This window comes from Rhinatrema bivittatum, chromosome 4, assembly GCF_901001135.1.
Source record: "Rhinatrema bivittatum chromosome 4, aRhiBiv1.1, whole genome shotgun sequence".
Classification (NCBI taxonomy): domain Eukaryota; kingdom Metazoa; phylum Chordata; class Amphibia; order Gymnophiona; family Rhinatrematidae; genus Rhinatrema; species Rhinatrema bivittatum.
The window spans coordinates 257,480,031-257,498,733 of NC_042618.1; the positions used below are offsets into that span (position 1 = coordinate 257,480,031).

General features: G+C 47.4%; 1 protein-coding gene across 1 annotated transcript in view; it reads right to left on the reverse strand.

Annotated features, from left to right (window-relative positions):
- The window catches only part of SMC1B (structural maintenance of chromosomes 1B), a 941,781-nt gene that overhangs the window by 683,278 nt on the left and 239,800 nt on the right, over positions 1-18,703 (reverse strand). The window contains 1 exon segment of the mRNA XM_029600056.1: positions 15,577-15,762. Coding sequence (XP_029455916.1) covers positions 15,577-15,762 — 186 coding nt within the window.

The following is an 18,703-nucleotide window of genomic DNA, read 5'->3' on the forward strand; positions in this document are numbered from 1 at the left end:
TCCTCCGGAGAGAACTCGGGGAGTTCTACCGACTGGTTGATGTGAAAGGCAGAGCCAACCTTAGGCAAGAAGGAAGGAACTGTCCTGAGAGAGACCCCGGAATCAGAAAAACGCAAGAAGGGCTCCCGACAGGACAGCGCCTGAAGCTCGGAAATACGACGAGCAGAGGAAGTAGAGACTAGAAAGACAGTCTTAAGAGTAAGATCCTTGAGCGTAGCGTGGTGAAGAGGCTCAAAGGGAGCCGCACAGAGAGCACGAAGGACCAGGTTGAGACTCCAAGATGGACACATGGCCCAGGAGGGAGGGCGGAGGTGTCTAACACCCCTCAGGAAACGAATCACGTCTGGGTGAGCAGCTAAGGCATGATCGTCCAACCTACCCAGGAGAGAGCCGAGTGCAGAGACTTGAACACGTAAGGAACTGAAGCAGAGACCCTTAGAGAGACCCTTCTGAAGAAAAGAAAGAACCAAAGGGATCGAGGCGGAGCGCGCCGGGACACCCGCCTCCGTACATGCGGACTCAAAGACCTTCCAGATGCGCACATAGGCCAGAGAAGTCAACTGCTTCCGGGCTCGCAGCAGGGTGGAGATGACTTCCTCCCTATAACCTTTGCGCCTCAGGCGACGCAGTTCAAAAGCCAGGCAGCTAGACAGAAGCGATCGGCCTGGTCGAAAAATACAGGCCCCTGCCGGAGGAGACGAGGGAGATGATTGAGGCGCAGGGGCCCGTCCACCGCTAGATTGATGAGATCCGCGAACCACGGCCTTCGTGGCCTCTCGGGAGTGACAAGAATCACCGGACCCCGGTGGAGTTCAATTCTCCTGAGAATCTTTCCTACCAGAGGCCACGGGGGAAACACATACAGAAGGACGTCCGCTGGCCAAGGGAGAGCCAGAGCATCTACGCCCTCTGCACTGTGCTCCCGCCAGCGGCTGAAGAACCGATTGGCCTTGGTATTGCGCAGAGTCGCCATGAGGTCGAGATGAGGAGGACCCCACCTGTCCACTATCAGAGCCATGGCCGCATCAGAGAGCTCCCACTCTCCCGGATCGAGCGACTGCCGGCTGAGGAAGTCGGCTTGAACATTGTCTTTTCCAGCGATGTGAGAGGACACAAGGCACTGTAGGTGACACTGCGCCCAGGCGAAGAGGCGGCTGGCTTCTAAGGCTACCAGGGGACTGCGAGTGCCCCCTTGGCGATTGATGTAGGCGACTGTGGTGGAGTTGTCGGACAGGACTCGTACCGCCTTGCCGCGGATTAGGGGAAGGAACTCCTGAAGGGCCAGGCGGACCGCCAAAGTTTCCAGTCGATTGATGTGCCAGCGCAACTGAGTCTGGGACCATGTCCCCTGGGTGGACTGAGAAAGGCAGACCGCACCCCAGTCCAACAGGCTGGCATCCGTGGTTAATATCGTCCACTGTAGAGCTTGAAGAGTCATCCCTTGCAGGAGATGAGGAAGAGACAGCCACCACTGTAATTCGTCGGTAGTAGACTCCAAGAACGGAAGGACTTATTTATTTATTTTATTTATTTAAAAGTGTTTGTATACCGTCTTTACAAACAGTGTTTAATCACAACGGTTTACATAACTAAATAAAAAAACAAATGTAAATAAAGATTTAAATTTAAAAGAACATAAAGATTATCAAATTATAAAAGCTCAAAATTACAAAAATATATAATAAAAATAAAATCTAAAACAATGAATAGTTACATAAAAAATAAATCAATATATAATAATGTTGTGCCCTGTGTGATGGAGAAGTAGTTATGTTATTTAGTGTGTGATATATGGAAAGCAGATTGAAATAAATGTGTTTTTAGGGATTTTTTGAAGTGTTTGGAGTTGGATATGGATCTTAAAGAGTCTGGTAATGCGTTCCATAAGATTGGTCCAATGACAGAGAATGATCTTTTTCTGGTGATGTCAAGACGGGCCTGTCGTGGTGATTGGATGTCTAAGAGGTTTTTGTCCAGTGATCTTAGATGTCTGGTGGGTTTGTAAATCCGGAGAATGGAACATAAGGTAATTGAATTAGGAGTGTAGATGAGAGAGTGTATAATGGACAGGATCTTGAATTGTATTCTGTATTTAATTGGTAACCAATGTAATGGTTGAAGTATCGGAGTGATGTGATTTTTTATGGAAGAGTTTGTTAAGATACGTGCTGCTGCGTTTTGGATCAGTTAAGTGTGTTATCTGGGAGACCTATATAAAGAGAATTACAGTAGTCAAGCCCCGAAAAGATGAGTGATTGAAGTATAGTCCGAAAATCGTGAAAGAAAAGTAGAGGACGAAGCCGTTTCAAGAGTTGAAGCTTATAAAATGAATTTCTGGTAATTATGGATATGTGTTGTTTTAATGAAAGATCTGAATTAATGGTTATACCTAAATTTTTTGCAGATTTGGAGATGGGGATAGTGATACCGTTAAATACTAATTGAGGGGGGGGACCTATGGATGAATCTGTAATTGATGAGAGGTGGACTATTTCTGTTTTTTTTGGATTTAGTTTTAGTCTATTGTGAGAGAGCCATGTGTCAATAGTCGTGAGGTATAAAGATACTAAGGATAATGTGTGAGTCCAAGAGGTGTTGTATGGTACCATAAACTGTATGTCATCGGCATAGATTTTGAATTGTATGTTTAGTGAGGCTAAGATGCGGCAAAGAGGTAGTAGATAGATGTTGAAGAGAATAGGGGATAGAGAAGAACCTTGTGGAACACCCGATGCAATAGAGTATGGTTCAGAAGAATGATTGTTTATATTGACTTGTTGAATGCGATCAGACAAAAATGAAATAAACCATTGTAATACAGCACCCGAAATACCTATAGATTTGAGAATGGAGATGAGAATTTGGTGATCAACAGTATCAAAAGCCGCGGAGAATATCTAAGAAAACAATGATGTGATCTGTGTAAGAATCAAAAGCCCGAAATATAGTGTCAAATGAAGTCAACAGAAGAGTTTCAGTGGAGTGACCCTTGCGAAATCCATGTTGGTTTGTGTGTAGTATGTCATTTTCTGACAGATAATTTGATAATTGAGATAACACTACTGATTCAATCAGCTTAGCTAGGGATGTTAATGTAGCAATGGGTCTGAAATTGTTAAGATCAAAATCATCCTTTGATTTAATTTTGGCAACCAGTGCTCCGACACTGGTTGCCAGTGCTCCGACACTGGTTGCCAACGAGACAGCAAAGCTTTCTGTAACGGACGCATATGAGTAAAGGCCCAGGGGACCAGATCGATGATAGAAGCCATGGAGCCCAGGACTTGGAGATAATCCCAGGCTGTCGGGGAAGATAGCACAATCAGATTCTGGACCTGATCAATCAGCTTGAGGGCTCGCGCCCGAGGTAAGAATACCTTGCCTACTCGGGTGTCGAAGTGTGCTCCCAGAAATTCCAACTCCTGGGAGGGCTGAAGCTTGCTCTTAGAAAAGTTCACTATCCACCCGAGAGAGGCAAGGAGCTCTAATACGCGATCCACCGCCTGACGACAAGAGGTCTCCGACTTGGCCCTGATGAGCCAATCGTCCAGATAGGGATGGACGAGAATCCCCTCCCGGCGCAAGGCCGCTGCCACTACTACCATGACCTTCGTGAAGGTGCGAGGAGTGGTCGCGAGGCCGAAGGGGAGAGCTCGAAACTGGAAGTCCTGGTTGAGAATATGGAATCGGAGATACTTCTGGTAGTCGCGGTGGATGGGAATATGAAAATATGCTTCTGCGAGATCGAGGGAAGCAAGGAACTCTCCGGGACGGACCGCCGCAATGACCGCCCGTAGGGTTTCCATGCGGAAGTGGGGGATCTTGAGGGCCCGATTGACCCTCTTGAGGTCCAGGATTGGGCGGAAGGACCCATCCTTTTTTGGCACGGTGAAGTAAATAGAATACTGGCCGGCGCCAATTTCCCCTTTTGGGACTGGGACCACCGCCCCCAGATCCAGAAGCTTGGAGAGAGTCTGGACCACTGCGTCCCTCTTGGCCCGGCCGCAAGGGGAGAACAGAAAGAGATCTGGAAGTTCCCTGACGAGGTCGAAAGCGTACCCGTCTCTGATAATGTCGAGGACCCACTGATCCGACGTGATTTTGACCCATTCCTCGAAAAACAGGGAGAGGCGTCCGTCGAGGTAAGGGACCGAGGAATGGGTCGGCTGAACTTCATTGCGTGGCAGGTTTAGCAGTGGTACACACGAGCTGGCCCTCGCGAAAAGGCCGCCTGCCACGAAAGGACTGCGACTAGGACTGCGCACGAGAAGACCCCCTCGCAGCACCGCCCCGCCCGCGAGAAGCGGAGCGACACTGACCCCTGAAGCAAAAGCGAGAGGCCGCGAAGGACCAAGAAGACTTAGGGCGGTCCTCTGGAAGCTTATGGACCTAGTTGGCAGCCAAGGAGTCCATAAGCTTGTCGAGGTCCTCGCCAAAGAGCATCTTACCTTTGAAGGGAAGCGTGCCCAGCCGGGTCTTTGAGGACTGATCAGCCAACCAGTGGCGTAGCCAAAGGGGCCTCCGGGCAGCCACTGCCGAAACCATCGCCTTCGCCTGCACATGGACCAAATCGTAGAGGGTGTCTGACACGTAAGCGATTACCGCCTCCAGACGTTCGGCTTGTTCTGCCTCACCTGGCGGAAGCTCCCGGGTGCAGAGTAACTGTTGGACCCACTGGAGGCCCGCCCGCATCATGAGACTGCTACAGCAAGACGCCCGAACCCCGAGGGCTAGGACGTCAAAGATGCGCTTCAGGTGAGCCTCCAGCTTACGATCTTGTGAATCCTTCAAGGCCGTGAAACCTTCCACCGGAATCGTGGTGTGCTTGGCCACTGCAGAAACATAAGAATCCACCGATGGATATCGCAATAGCTCCAAGCCCTCTTCCGGGAGGGGATAAGAGCTTATCCATCGCACGCCCCACCCGGAGCGCACCCTCAGGAGCCTCCCATTCCCGCAGGATAAGGAGCTTAAGCATGGGGTGGTTCTCCAGATGAGAACCTTCAGCCTACCAACAACCTAACCTCACCACCAATGATCAATTCCACTCAAGTAAGAGACCTGGGGGTCACCTTAGACAAAAGGCTGAACCTCAAAGAATTTGTCAAGAACACAACGAAAGAATGCTATTATAAACTACATATTCTGAAAAAGCTGAAACCCCTCCTGCATTTTCAGGACTTCAGAACAGTCCTCCAAACAATATTATTTTCCAAGATCGATTACTGCAACTCTCTGCTTATAGACCTTCCAACCATAACCACAAAACCTCTACAAATGTTGCAGAACTCCGCCGCAAGGATTCTTACTAACACCAGCAGAAGTGAACACATAACACCCATACTAAAACACTTACACTGGCTCCCCATCAGATCCAGAATCATTTTCAAAGTGCTAACTATAACACACAAGAACATCCATTCACAAACGTCGCTAGATCTAAGCCTTCCACTTCGCCTACACGAGTCTTCAAGACCAATCAGAAACAGATACTTAGGCACCTTACACGTACCTTTAGCCAAGTCCTCACTCAAGAAACGTGCATTCTCGACTGCCAGCCCACTTCATTGGAATGCCCTCCCCACGGACATTCGCCTCGAAACGTGTACTCGAACATTCAAAAAGAAACTCAAGACCTGGCTCTTTACAAAAGCCTACACTTAAAGGTCTAGCTCAGAACCGCATCCCAGAACTTGAATCATTCTCGCTTTTATAATCATATCAAACAACTCCTAATTTTATCCTTGGTCTCACAATTCCAAATCATTAAATATTTGAGCATGCTACACCAATACCTCTTAATCCAGATGTAACCTCAGTTTTTGAAGTCTTCACTCCTATAGAAATAACCGCCAGTTCTTATTTACTTAACCCTATTCTGTAGACGTAAACTTTTCATGAAGACTGTAATCTGTAAACACCTGTATTTATTATAAGAATTTGTATTTACTATTTATATTTATTATTTAGCCATTAACATTGTTCTGTTACCACTTGGTACTATTTCTCTCCTTTACCTCAAACTCTAAGTTCCTACTAAGTTAGCCATGTTATTTATACCCAATTGCTGGATGTAATTGTACATTTGTTTAATTGTTCAATCTGTTTGATGTAATTTTCTGTTCCTTGTTCTGTGTAAACCGAAGTGGTATGCACAAGTGCATGAACTCCGGTATATAAAAGCATTTAAATAAATAAATAAAATAAATAAAGGGAAAGGCCGAGGCCGGAGCCCTCCCAAAACCGGGTTCATATCCTTAGGGAATGAGGCCATGAGATTATCCACGGAGGGACTTTCCAGACCCAGCTCCTCCAAAACAAAAGGGAGGAGGGGCTCTAACTCCTCCTTACGAAAAGACGAAGGGCTCTGGGGTCATCCCCCTCTAGGGGGGGGGGAGACACCGGGGGGGGGGGGCACCCCCAGGACCACTCGCACCCGAACTGGTCCCTGAGGCTCCGCGGCCGGTCCAGTGGTCAACGGCGTACGTACGTACAGGACACAGGGTTTCCATCTTGTTGAGGTGAGCCCGCCTCCCCTTCAGAGTCATCTGGGCACAACTTGGGCAGGTAGACACGTCGTGTGATGAGCCAAGGCACAACACACAGGCATCATGTGGGTCGGTAATGGACATAGTTCGGGGGCATTTACGGAAACCTGTTGCCATAGTGGCAAAGGTTGAGGCGCAGAAACTGTCAATGGCCTGCGGACACCGAAAAAACGGTGGGTGCGGCACTAACCAGGAATAGTGATTTTACTCACCGAATGATGGAAAAATATATCCTGATGGGAGACCCCTATGAGGGAATGCTTTTCTGAAGTAAATTTTATTTATTTATTTATTTGTTGAGTTTTATATACTGTCCTTCAGTAAAGCCATAACGGCTTACAAAATTTAAATTGTAACTCTCTTAACAATTGTGGATTTTTCTGAGAGGAAATTTATGTGAGAATTCTCACAGAGCTCCTACCGTGAGGCAGCGAGGAAAAAAAGAGACTGAAGGGAGACCCCTGTGGCTCAAGGGATCATGGCATGCTGGGCATGCTCAGTGTGCCAGACAAAAGTTGTAGAAACTTTGACATAAAAGTTTTCCATGATAGGGCTCCGTCCAGTGATGTCACCCATATGTGAGGATTACCATCCTACTTGTCCTGGGAGAACCTGGACTCACAGCCAGACACACATGCCGAACCAACAATCCTGTAGAGGGCAGCCTGAGAAAGCGCAAGAAATGCAGTTGCAGCCTACCAAGTAGCATGCAGCGAAAAAACCTCTGAACAGGGCCTAGCCTAAGGAGGCTGCTCAATCTGCCAGGTTTCCCACGTCCCTTGACCACCACCCCCTCCCCCCCCCCATGGAGCAAGACTAACACTGGAACAGTATGCCGAGCAGAGAGTACAGGGGAAGGAGGAAGCCCTATGCAACAAAAGCCTCCTAAGTCTCTGTATATTACTTTTTTTTTTAACTTACTGGAGCTCAGCCTACGGTCTACAGCTATGGGGGAGAGGGCATGTGCCATCACCATCGCGCTCAGCTTCATGCACCCGCTGCTTTTCAGCTGCTTAAGCAACAAAGACTATGCCAGCTGAAAACCAGCTACTGGATCAAGGCACTCATTTGAGGGACCATGGAAATCACCTCAGGAATTCTCAACTGAGGGAGGAACCATTTGGAATTTCCACAGTAGAGCAAGGCAAATTTATTTCTTTTTAATTCTCCTTTCTCAAAATGAAGCAATCCCCAAGTAGGGAGATGCACATCCACCATTTGCTGGAGACGGAGAATACTGGCAAGCTGATATCACTGCAGGGGTAAACATACTGTGACATCAATTTGCTCAGTCTCCATCTGCTGGTAAAGGTGCATAACCCACTTGCTCTGGATTCATCTGACTGGATGCTAAGAAATTGGCATTTTGTTGATTCTTATTGTATTAGGTATTATAGTCTAAGGATAATTTGCTATGAGCTTTTTATATTGTACATGGCTTTGATATATTTAAAGAATGATGATAAAATCAAACTACGATCATTTTAGTCAATTATGTTAGTTTAATGCATTTTTCATAACTAATTTCAATGTTGCCTGTCAAGATTTCGCCAGGTGTATTTTGTTCCAATAAAATTTGAATTGCTTTTTAAAATACTTTCTAATTTCTGTATGTTTATTTTCCGTGGCCTTAATATATCCACTGCAGATCAAGACGGAGATGGAGGGGGAGCCGCAAAGATACTGCATACATGTCCAAAAATGTTACAGGGAACATTGCTTAATAGTTTCCCTAATAAATCAGTGAACCTTAAAGTAATGCATAAATTTAACAGATCTTTTAATGAAAACTAATAGAGACTTCTGAAAATAAAAATATCTGACAAATGGCTAACAGCTACTTACAGATAAAAGTGAAAATGAAACACCCCAACATACACTTAACAAAAGCCGACTGGATATCTAATTTACCATTGGATATCTAATTTACCATTTGGATATCTGATTTACCATTGTTCTTTAGTTTCAATGTAAAGCACTGTTGCTATTATTCATGTTACTTGGAAACAGATATGATGTTTCCCTATGAATGTCAGTATAAAAAAAAACCTTAAATAAATAATAAATAAATAAATACATACTACATAAAAACGATGGTGAAAAGATAGTGGCACTAATGGTGAGATTACTTACCTGATAATCTCATTTTCCTTAGTATAGGCAGATGGACTCATTACAAATGGGTATAGTGTGCTCGTGCTACCAGTTGGAGACGGATCTGACGTCAGCACGTGGTACATATACCCCTGCAGGAAGTGCAGACGCTCAGTAATCTTCCTTGCAAAAGCTGTATGGATATATGTGTGACTGACCGATTGGTTAATTGAACATTTATTTATTTATTTATTTTTAATTTTTATATACCGAAGTTCTTGTAGGGACTACAAATCACTCCGGTTTACATAGAACAAAGAACTGCTCAACAGAGAGCGGAGCTTTACATGGAACTGTAGAACATATGGAACAGTATAACTGGTCTGTCAATTTAACATAATTGACAGACCAAAACAGTATTCCCAATGTATTTCTGTGCAATCAATGAACATGATTAACCTGACCGATTGATAGTAGCTGGAGACCGCCAGTGTTCTCAACCGGAAGGCGTCGACACCCGGCAGGGTGGATGCCCTATGTAAGGAAACATGGCTTACCTCGAAACGGTGAATCCCCATATATATCGGCAGCCGGGCGGGATGCTGAGTCCATCTGCCTACACTAAGGAAAACGAGATTATCAGGTAAGTAATCTCACCATTTCCTAGCGTGTAGCAGATGGACTCATTACAAATGGGATGTACAAAAGCTACTCCTGGACTGGGTGGGAGGCTGCCCGAGGTACGTTTAGGATTGCCCTTGCAAATGCTGAGTCCTCCCTGGCCTGGACGTCCAGACGGTAGAATCTGGAGAAGGTATGGATGGAGGACCACGTTGCCGCTTTACATATCTCTGCAGGCGACAGCATCCTAGTTTCTGCCCAGGAGGCCGCTTGTGCTCTGGTAGAGTGAGCCTTGACTTGTAGAGGTGGTGGTTTTCCCGCTTCTACGTAGGCCGCTTTGATAACTTCTTTGATCCAGCAAGCAATAGTCGCTCGTGAGGCCGCTTCTCCTTGATGCTTCCCACTGTGAAGGACGAACAGGTGGTCCGTCTTTCGTACTGTTTCCGACATCTCCAGGTATCTGGACAGCAGCCTGCCGATGTCGAGATGACGCAGTATTCGACCTGCTTCCGATTTCTTCAACCCTTCCTTGGTTGGCACGGATATGGTTTGGTTGAGGTGGAAGTGTGAGACTACTTTCGGTAAGAAGGAAGGAACCGTGCAAAGATGCATAGCCCCTGGGGTGATCCTGAGAAACGGATCGCGGCAGGAACAGCGCTTGTAACTCTGAGATGCGGCGTGCTGAGCATACGGCCAGCAAGAACACCATCTTCAAGGTTAATAACCGGAGGGACAGTCCTCGGAGGGGTCTGAAGGTGGGTCCCACTAGGAAGTCCAAAACTAAGTTGAGGTTCCAAAGGGGCACTGGCCATTTCAGTGGTGGGCGAATGTGTTTGACTCCTTTCAGGAAACGTGAAACGTCTGGGTGTGTGGCAATGCTGTTGCCGACACACCTGGGGGCCGTAGCAGGATAGTGCTGCCACCTGAACCTTGATTGAGTTGAGGGACAGACCCTTCTGAAGCTCATTTTGCAGGAAATCCAAAATGTCGGGGATTTTAGTGGCATGTGGGTTGGTGCTGCAAGTTTCGCACCAGGCTTCAAATACCCTCCAGATCCGTATGTAAGTTAGTGATGTGGAGAACTTGCGTGCTCGGAGGAGTGTATCTATTACCGCCCCCTGCCAACAGTCTTCTCATGTCTGCATACCAGGGTCTTCTTGGCCAGTCCGGGGCCACCAGAAGAACTAGGCCTCTGTGTCGCTGAATCTTGTGTATAATGGCGCCCAGCAGGGGCATGGGGGGAAGGCATATAGCAGGATCCCCTGAGGCCATGGTTGCACCAGGGCGTCGATCCCGTGGGAAAGAGGATCTCGTCTGCGACTGAAGTATCTGGTACTTGAGCGTTGGACCTGTCCGCTAGTAGGTCCATGCCGGAGTCCCCCACTGATTCACAATCATCTGGAAGGCCGTGGGTGACAGTTGCCATTCCCCCGGGTTTAGGCTTTCTCTGCTGAGCTAGTCTGCCGTGGTGTTGTCCTTCCCGGCGATGTGGACGGCGGAGATGTCCTGGAGATTTGCTTCCGCCCAAACCATCAGGAGGGCTATTTCTAGGGATACCTGTCGGCTTCTGGTTCCGCCCTGTCGGTTGATGTATGCCACCGTGGTGGCATTATCCGACATCACTCTGACTGCCTTGTTTCGAAGTCTGTGCGCAAATCTCAGGCAGGCTAACCTGACTGCCCGTGCCTCTAGTCGGTTGATGTTCCACCCCGACTCTTCTTTGCTCCACCGCCCTTGGGCGGTTAGCTCTTCGCAGTGTGCTCCCCAGCCGCTCAGGCTGGCATCCGTAGTGAGTAGGGTCCAGGTTGGGGAGGACATTTTTGACCCCCGGCTCGTGTGGCCGGGCTGCAGCCACCACCGTAACTGATTCCATACTCTGGCCAGTAGAGGGAGACGCACGGTGCAGTTCTGTAGTCGTGGGCTCCACCGAGATAGGAGGGCACGTTGTAACGGCCGCATATGTGCCCGTGCCCATGGTACTACTTCCAGAGTGGACGCCATTAGGCCAAGGACCTGTAGATAAATCCCAAGCTGTGGGCCGGGAGGTGCTCAGCAGGGCCTGCAAACGATTCCGGAGTTTTGATCTCCTCTTGGAGGTCAGGCTGACTTTGTCTCCCTGGGTGTCGAATCGGACTCCTAGGTATTCCAGCGACTGTGAAGGCTGTAGGGAACTCTTGTTCATGTTGACTACCCATCCTAGGCTTTCCAGAAGAGATATGACTCTGTTAGTTGCCTGGTGGCTCTCCTCCGGTGACCTTGCCCTGATCAGCCAATCGTCTAGGTAGGGATGGACGAGAATTCCTTCCTTCCTGAGGGACGCCACCACCACTTCTATTACTTTGGTAAAGGTTCGCGGTGCGGTGGCTAACCCGAAGGGTAACGCCCGAAACTGAAAGTGTTGGTTCAGGACTTTGAATCGTAAGTAGCGCTGGTGATCCCGATGGATTGGGATATGCAGGTAGGCCTCTGATAGATCCAGGGATGTGAGGTACTCCCCTGGCTGTATTGCGCTTCGGACTGACCGCAGAGTTTCCATGCGAAATCTTGGGACCCTTAAGTGCCGGTTGACTAACTTGAGGTCCAGGACAGGTCTGAAGGTACCCCCCCTCTTCTTGGGGATGATGAAATAAATGGAATAATGTCCAGAATTTATCTCCCATGCAGGCACTGGGATTACGGCTTTTAGGGACAGGAGCCTCCGCAAGGTAGCTTCCAGTGCCACCCTCTTGAGGGGTGGACAAGGAGATTCCACAAACTTGTCCGGAGGGGGATGAAGGAAGTCCAGGTAATACCCCTCTCGGATGATGGCGAGGACCCACTGGTCCGAAGTAATCTAGACCCATCTGCGGTAGAATAGGGTTAGCCTGCCCCCTATGGCTTCGTCCCCCAGATGGGTCGGCTGATTCTCATTGTGGGGTGCGGCCGGGACCCGAACCCGAGCCGGTTCCCCTTTTGTTGTGCCTGGTCCGAAAGGACTGGTTCCTGGTCTGAGAACGAGGAGCTTGGTAGCGAGTCCTGTAAGGGTTGAAGCGTTGAGAGCCTCTACCTCTGGATGGCCTAGGAAGAGGGCGCTGGTTCCTCCTTGACATGTCTTCCGGTAGACGGGGTAATGGAGAGGCGCCCCACTTATTAGCCAAGTTCTCGAGGTCACTGCCGAACAGGAGGGATCCCTTAAAAGGCATTCTTGTAAAGTGTGCCTTGGAGGAGGAGTCGGCCAACCAATTTCGTAGCCAGAGCTGTCTCCTGGCTGCCACTGAGGATGACACTCCCTTGGCTCCCGTACGAACTAAGTCGGAGGCAGCATCAGTGAGGAACGAGAGAGCTGATTCCATCTCTTCTCCCGGGGTGTTGTTCCTGGCTTGTGACAGACAGGAACGCGTCACCACGGTGCAGCAGGTCGCGATTCGTAGGGACATGGCTGCCACCTCAAAGGCTTGTCTCAGGATGGCGTCCAGGCGCCGGTCGTGCGCATCCTTGAGGGCCGCCCCTCCCTCCACTGGAATGGTGGTGCGCTTCACAATTGCGCAGACTATGGTATCTACCTTGGGGCACGCCAGCAGCAACTTAGTTGCCGGGTCCAGGGGATACATGCTGGTCAGGGCCCGACCCCCTTTGAATGAATCCTCCGGCGCATTCCACTCCAGATCGATTAACTGCTGTGCTGCTTGGAGGAGGGGAAAATGGTGAGCCGTTTGACGAAGGCCCTCTAGCAGGGGGTTCATTCTAGGTTCCCCTGGGGTGCCCTGGCCCGGGATAGCCAACTCAGACAGGCATTGAGAGACTAGATCTGGGAGATCCTCCTTAAGGAAGAAGCATCTCATGGTTCGATACGGCTCTATCCCCGAGGGAGGTTCACCCTGCTCAGGAAGCTCACCTTCTTCCTCAGAGCAATCTGAATCCCTAGAAGTGGGGCTTCCGGGTAGCGAGTGGCTGTGCCTAGGCCTAGAGGGTCCAGGGGCAGGGTCATCTGGTACGTATGGGTCCGTTCGGGGAGCAGACTGCATTTGGACAAAGGCATGAATCCCCTTGAATAATTCCACCCAGGAGAGTGAAGCAGAGTCTAGCCTCAGGGGCACCAGGTCTCTAAGGTTCCCCGGCTGCTCACCTCGGCCTGCTAGTTCCGGGGTGTTCCCTGAGGAACTGGCAACTAATCTGGGCTGGGATCGGCCCTGACCTGGAACTCCCAGGGCCTCCTCACATTGGGCACATAGGGAGTGTCAGCTTCCTCGCTCTGTGTGGCTCTGAGGTGGCATGCTGAGCAGAGGCCTAGAGCTCTTATGCCCAATTCTGGAGGTGCCAACTCCATGGACGCCTGGGCTCTCATATGCTCCATTGCGTATATTATCGCTATGCGCCCTGTAAAGTGCGCGAAAACTGTGCACCTATCAATGTGCGCCTATCAATGAGCGCCTATGAATGTGCGCCTGTCAGCGTGCACCTATCAGCGTGCGCCTATGAATGCGCGCCTATGAATGCGCGCTTAGCAGCGTGCGCCTATCGCCGTGCGCGTTAACAATGCTATCAACTTGCGCCCAACTACGTGCGCCTAACCACGTGCGCCTAACAACGTGCGCCTAACAACGTGCGCGTAACAATGTGCACCTAACAACGTGCGCCTAACAATGGCGAGCAGGCAGGCAAAAATGGCGGGCTGCCACGGAGTCCGACCCCGCTAATCCTCGCTCTCCGGAGACCAAGCAAAGATGTACGCCTTACCGGATCTTCGGCGCTTCCCGGTTGCGACCCGAGCGGTCTCCGGCTGCGGGGGGAGAGGGTGATTACCTTCACCGCCACGCTCGAGGAAGTGCACCCACTGCCTCTAAGCCGCGCCCGAGCCCTTCTCACTCGGGGGCTAAGTCCTCACCGCGAACGGATCGGGTCCGAGGCTGCCTCTACGCCGCGCCCGAGCCCTTCTCACTCAGGGGCTAGGTCCCTGCCGCGATTCGGCCACGGACCAAGGCACTTACCTCCGAGGGACCACGGAAATCACCTCGGGAAACTCAACTGGGGGAGGGACCTGAGGGTATCACCGCAGGAGTGCGGGGCTCGATCTTCAGGTAGGATTCTTCTAAGAATTTAGTCGTCAGGATTTGGAAGAACGCTCAGCGAGCGTTAGGTAGCTCCAAACTGCTTTGGAGATGGAAATTACTGAGCGTCTGCACTTCCTGCAGGGGTATATGTACCACGTGCTGACGTCAGATCCGTCTCCAACTGCTAGCACGAGCACACTATACCCATTTGTAATGAGTCCATCTGCTACACGCTAGGAAACAAAATTTATTGTGACAAAAATGATAAAATCTACAATGTGAATACAAGCCAAGCAGTTTTAACTTCACCAACAGAAACATAGAAAGGAATACATGGGATCCTTGATGTGATCTCTCTGATATACTGTTTACAAGAACAACTTCTGAATAGGTCGAAATGTTTTGCATAGCTGCATCAGGATAATTCACATATACCTGGCTATTTATACATTAAAATGATCTCTAAATAAACCTCCCAATAGCCTGGATATAGTTTCAAAATGTGCATTTACAGAGCCTTCAAGTATTTCTCTGAATTTTCTCATTACATGCTTTGATTCCAAAAAGGGCACCATCATGTGGCTCAATGGCTTATTATCAATGTATATTGTGTTTGCAATTAGTTAAAAGGCTCAAGGACAATTGGAGACAACTTTCAAAGCATTTACATTTGAAAAAATCAACTGATTAGAGAAAGTTGTGCAATGGCTTTTATTACAACTTATTGTGGTGAACCATTTGTGTGAAAGACTCAAGCTATATGTGTTAAAATCTTTCATTCCCTTTAAAAAAGTATAATTATATTCTGTTTAGGAATCAAAGCATGTAATGAGAGAGTCTCAGCAAAAGACTAAGGCTCTGTATAAGCAACTTTTGAAACTATATCCAGGCTATTGGGAGGTTTATTTAGAGATCACTGTAATGTGAAAATAGCCAGGTATATGTGAATTATCCTGACGCAGCTATGTGAAACATGTCAACCTATTCAGAAGTTGCTCTTGTAAACAGTATATGAGAGAGATCACATCATGGATCCATTGTATTCCTTTCTATGTTTCTATTGGTGAAGTTAAAACTGCTTGGCTTGTATTCACATTTTAGATTTTATCATTTTTTGTCACAGTGAATTTTGTTAGTGCCACTATCTTTTCATCATCATTTTTAGGCAAATATCCAGTCAGCTTTTGTTGAGTGTATGTTGGGGTGTTTAATTTTCACTTTTAACTATAGATAATTCAACACCCCTTCTGTCTTTTCTGATCTTTGAATTAACAGCTACTTACATCAAGGTAATCCAATGCAAGGAAAGTCTCTGGCTCAGCTCTTTCCTCTTTTAAGAAACGAATACAATCCCTTGCTGCTCTTTCAGTTGATACAACAATGGCATTCATGTAGTGTCCAAAGACTTTCGTAACAGCCAGTTGGTATTTCTTATGGATGGGGTTACACAGGTCAAAAAGTCTTCCAAACTTTGTAAAAAAAAATAAACATTTATGTAACATTTTAATATTGTAAATAAGCTGTGTGATACTATACATCTTTATAAATGCTGTCTGGATACAAAGTTCAAAAGAAACTTACGGTAGCTTGTAAATAAGCACTTCCATTTAAAAAATATCTTACAGCCTTTATCCTAACATTTTTATTTATTTATTTATTTATTTCAGGTTTTTATATACCGGCATTCGAGATCGCAGTCACATCATGCTGGTTCACATAAAACAGGGGTGCATTGTGAAACATAAACTAAAACAATGGTGCGGAAAAAGCAGTTACATATAACAGGGTAATTAGAACTTGGCGGGGAAAGAAGAGAAAGGACAGATTATAATTCAAACATGTAAAACGATAGTGAAGATAATTGATTATAGTGTGGGTGGAGATAAGGAGTGTCGTGGATGAAATGAATCAGTTGGAGTCCGGGAATGCTTGTGTGAATATCCATGTCTTTAGTCTTTTTTTGAAGGTTGAGATGCATGTTTCCAGTCTGAGGTTTGTGGGGATGGAGTTCCATATTGGTGGAATGGCTGTAGAGAAAGCCCGATTTCTTAGCGTGCTGTGTCTGGTAGATTTGGGCGGTGGTATCTGTAGCGATCCTTTGTATGCATCTCTTGTCGGTCTTGACGAATTATGTAGTTGGAGAGGGATTTGTAGGTCAATGGGAGCCAGTAGGTGGATATTTTCGTATGTAGTAAGAATGGCCTTGTATATTATTCTAAAGTGTATAGGTAACCAGTGGAGGCTCTTTAGGATGGGGGTTATGTGATCCCTTCTCCTAGAATTTGTCAGTATTCGAGCAGCTGTATTTTGTACCATTTGGAGCGGTTTGGTGTAAGAAGCGGGAAGGCCAAGTAGGATGGTATTACAATAATCTAATTTAGAAAAAATGATAGCTTGCAGAATAGTTCTGAAATCTTGAGCATGGAAAAGAGGTCTAATTCTTTTCAGTACTTGTAGTTGGTAGAAACAGTCTTTAGTAGTTTTGTTGATAGTGGCTTTGAAATTCAGGTGACTGTCAATTAGGACTCCTAGGACTCTCACTTGAGTAATTGTTGTTGTGCCTTGCTGTGTCGAGGTGATGGTGCTGTTCTCAGAGGTGATGAGCAGGAGTTCAGTTTTGCTTGAATTTAGTACTAGGTTCAGGTTGGTGAGGAGGAGTTGAATTTTTTTGAAGGCAAGTATTCCAGTAAACAAGCATTTTTGCAAGGGAATCCTTAATAGGGATCAGGACCTGGATATCATCAGCGTAAAGAAAATGTTTGAGGTTGAGGTCGGTGAGAAGTTGGCATAACGGTAAGAGGTAAATGTTAAATAAAGTAGGAGACAGGGAAGAGCCCTGTGGGACTCCTACTGATGAAGGGTGTTGTGAGGATTCTTTGTTCTGTAGCTTGACCTTGTATCCTCTGTTGCTGAGAAAGGACATGAACCAGGAGAGTGCTGAGCCTGAGATACCTATGGAGGCCAGCTGTTTAATGAGTAGAGAATGGTTAACGGTGTCGAAAGCTGAAGAATGGTCCAGTAGGATCAGTAAGAAGGCTTGTCCTTTGTCAAGGCCTAGAATGAGGTAATCTGTTAAGGAGATGAGGAGGGATTCCATGCTTAGTGTTTTGCGGAATCCGTATTGCGATGGGAATAGGAGGTTGTTTTCTTCAATGTAGTTTGAGAGTCTGGTGTTCACCAATTTCTCCATGATCTTGGCTATGAAGGGGAGGTTGGCGATCGGTCGGTAGTTGTTTGGATCGTTAGGATCTAGGTTTGGTTTCTTGAGTAGTGGTTTAAGTGAGGCCAATTTGAGTTCATCTGGGTAAAATCCTTGTGTTATTGAACAGTTTATGATGTCTGACAGTGATTTGGAGATGGCGTCAGGAATTGATAGAAGCAGTTTCGAGGAGATGTGATCCGATGGGTGAGAGGATGGTTTCATTTTCCGTAGGATACCTTGGATCTCGATGGAGGAGGTGAGTTCTAGTTCAACTAAGCGGGTATTGTTGAAAGTGGTCTGAGGTGAGGTTGATGTAGGGACGGTGTTAGGGGGAAGCTGAGTTAGAAGTTTGCTGATTTTGTTGTTGAAAAATATTGCTAGTTCTTCCCCTTTAGATTTAGCTTGGGTGAGAGCGATTTCTGGAGGGCTTGTTTGTGTGAGGTTAGAAACGTAGCTGAAGAGGGCTTTAGCATCGAAGACTAGGTGGTGGATCTTGGATGCGTAATAGTTCCTCTTGGATCTTAATGTATTGGATTTATATTGGTGAAGAGTTGATTTATAGATAGATTGCGTGGTGGTGCAAGGGTTTTTACGCCATTTAGCCTCGTTTTGTCTTAGCAGTAGTTTAAGCTTTTTTAGCTCTGGGGTAAACCACGGTTGTTTTTTGGATGAATTGGGGTGAGGTTTTTTAGTTGTTAGAGGGCATAGATTGTTGGCAATGGATTCCGTGATGTTGTTCCAAGATCGAAGAGCTGAATTCGGATTGGTGAGGTCTACTTGAGTGAGATGTGATGATAAGTGATTGCTAAGATCTTCCATGGAGCAAGTTTTCCTGTAGGTGAAGCAAGGGGAGGGTATGAGAGATGGGCTGGTGCCTTTTATTGAGAATGACGATGTTATGAGGGAGTGATCTGACCATGGGACCTTCGTGCAGGTTGGGTGCTGAACAGGTTTGATTGCTGTATTTACGAAGATGAGGTCTAGCGTGTGGCCAGCTTTGTGTGTGGGTTTGTTAACTAGTTGAGTGAAACCTAAGGCAGAGTATGCTGTGAGTAAGGCTTCGCAGTTGGGTGATAGTGTGGTGTTGTCGACGTGGAGGTTGAAGTTTCCTAAGATTATAGCTGGGGCATCCAGGTTGATAAGGGAGGTGGTTAGTTCAACCAGCGGAGAGGCGTCTGATTCCAGGACACCTGGAGGGGCGTAGACAA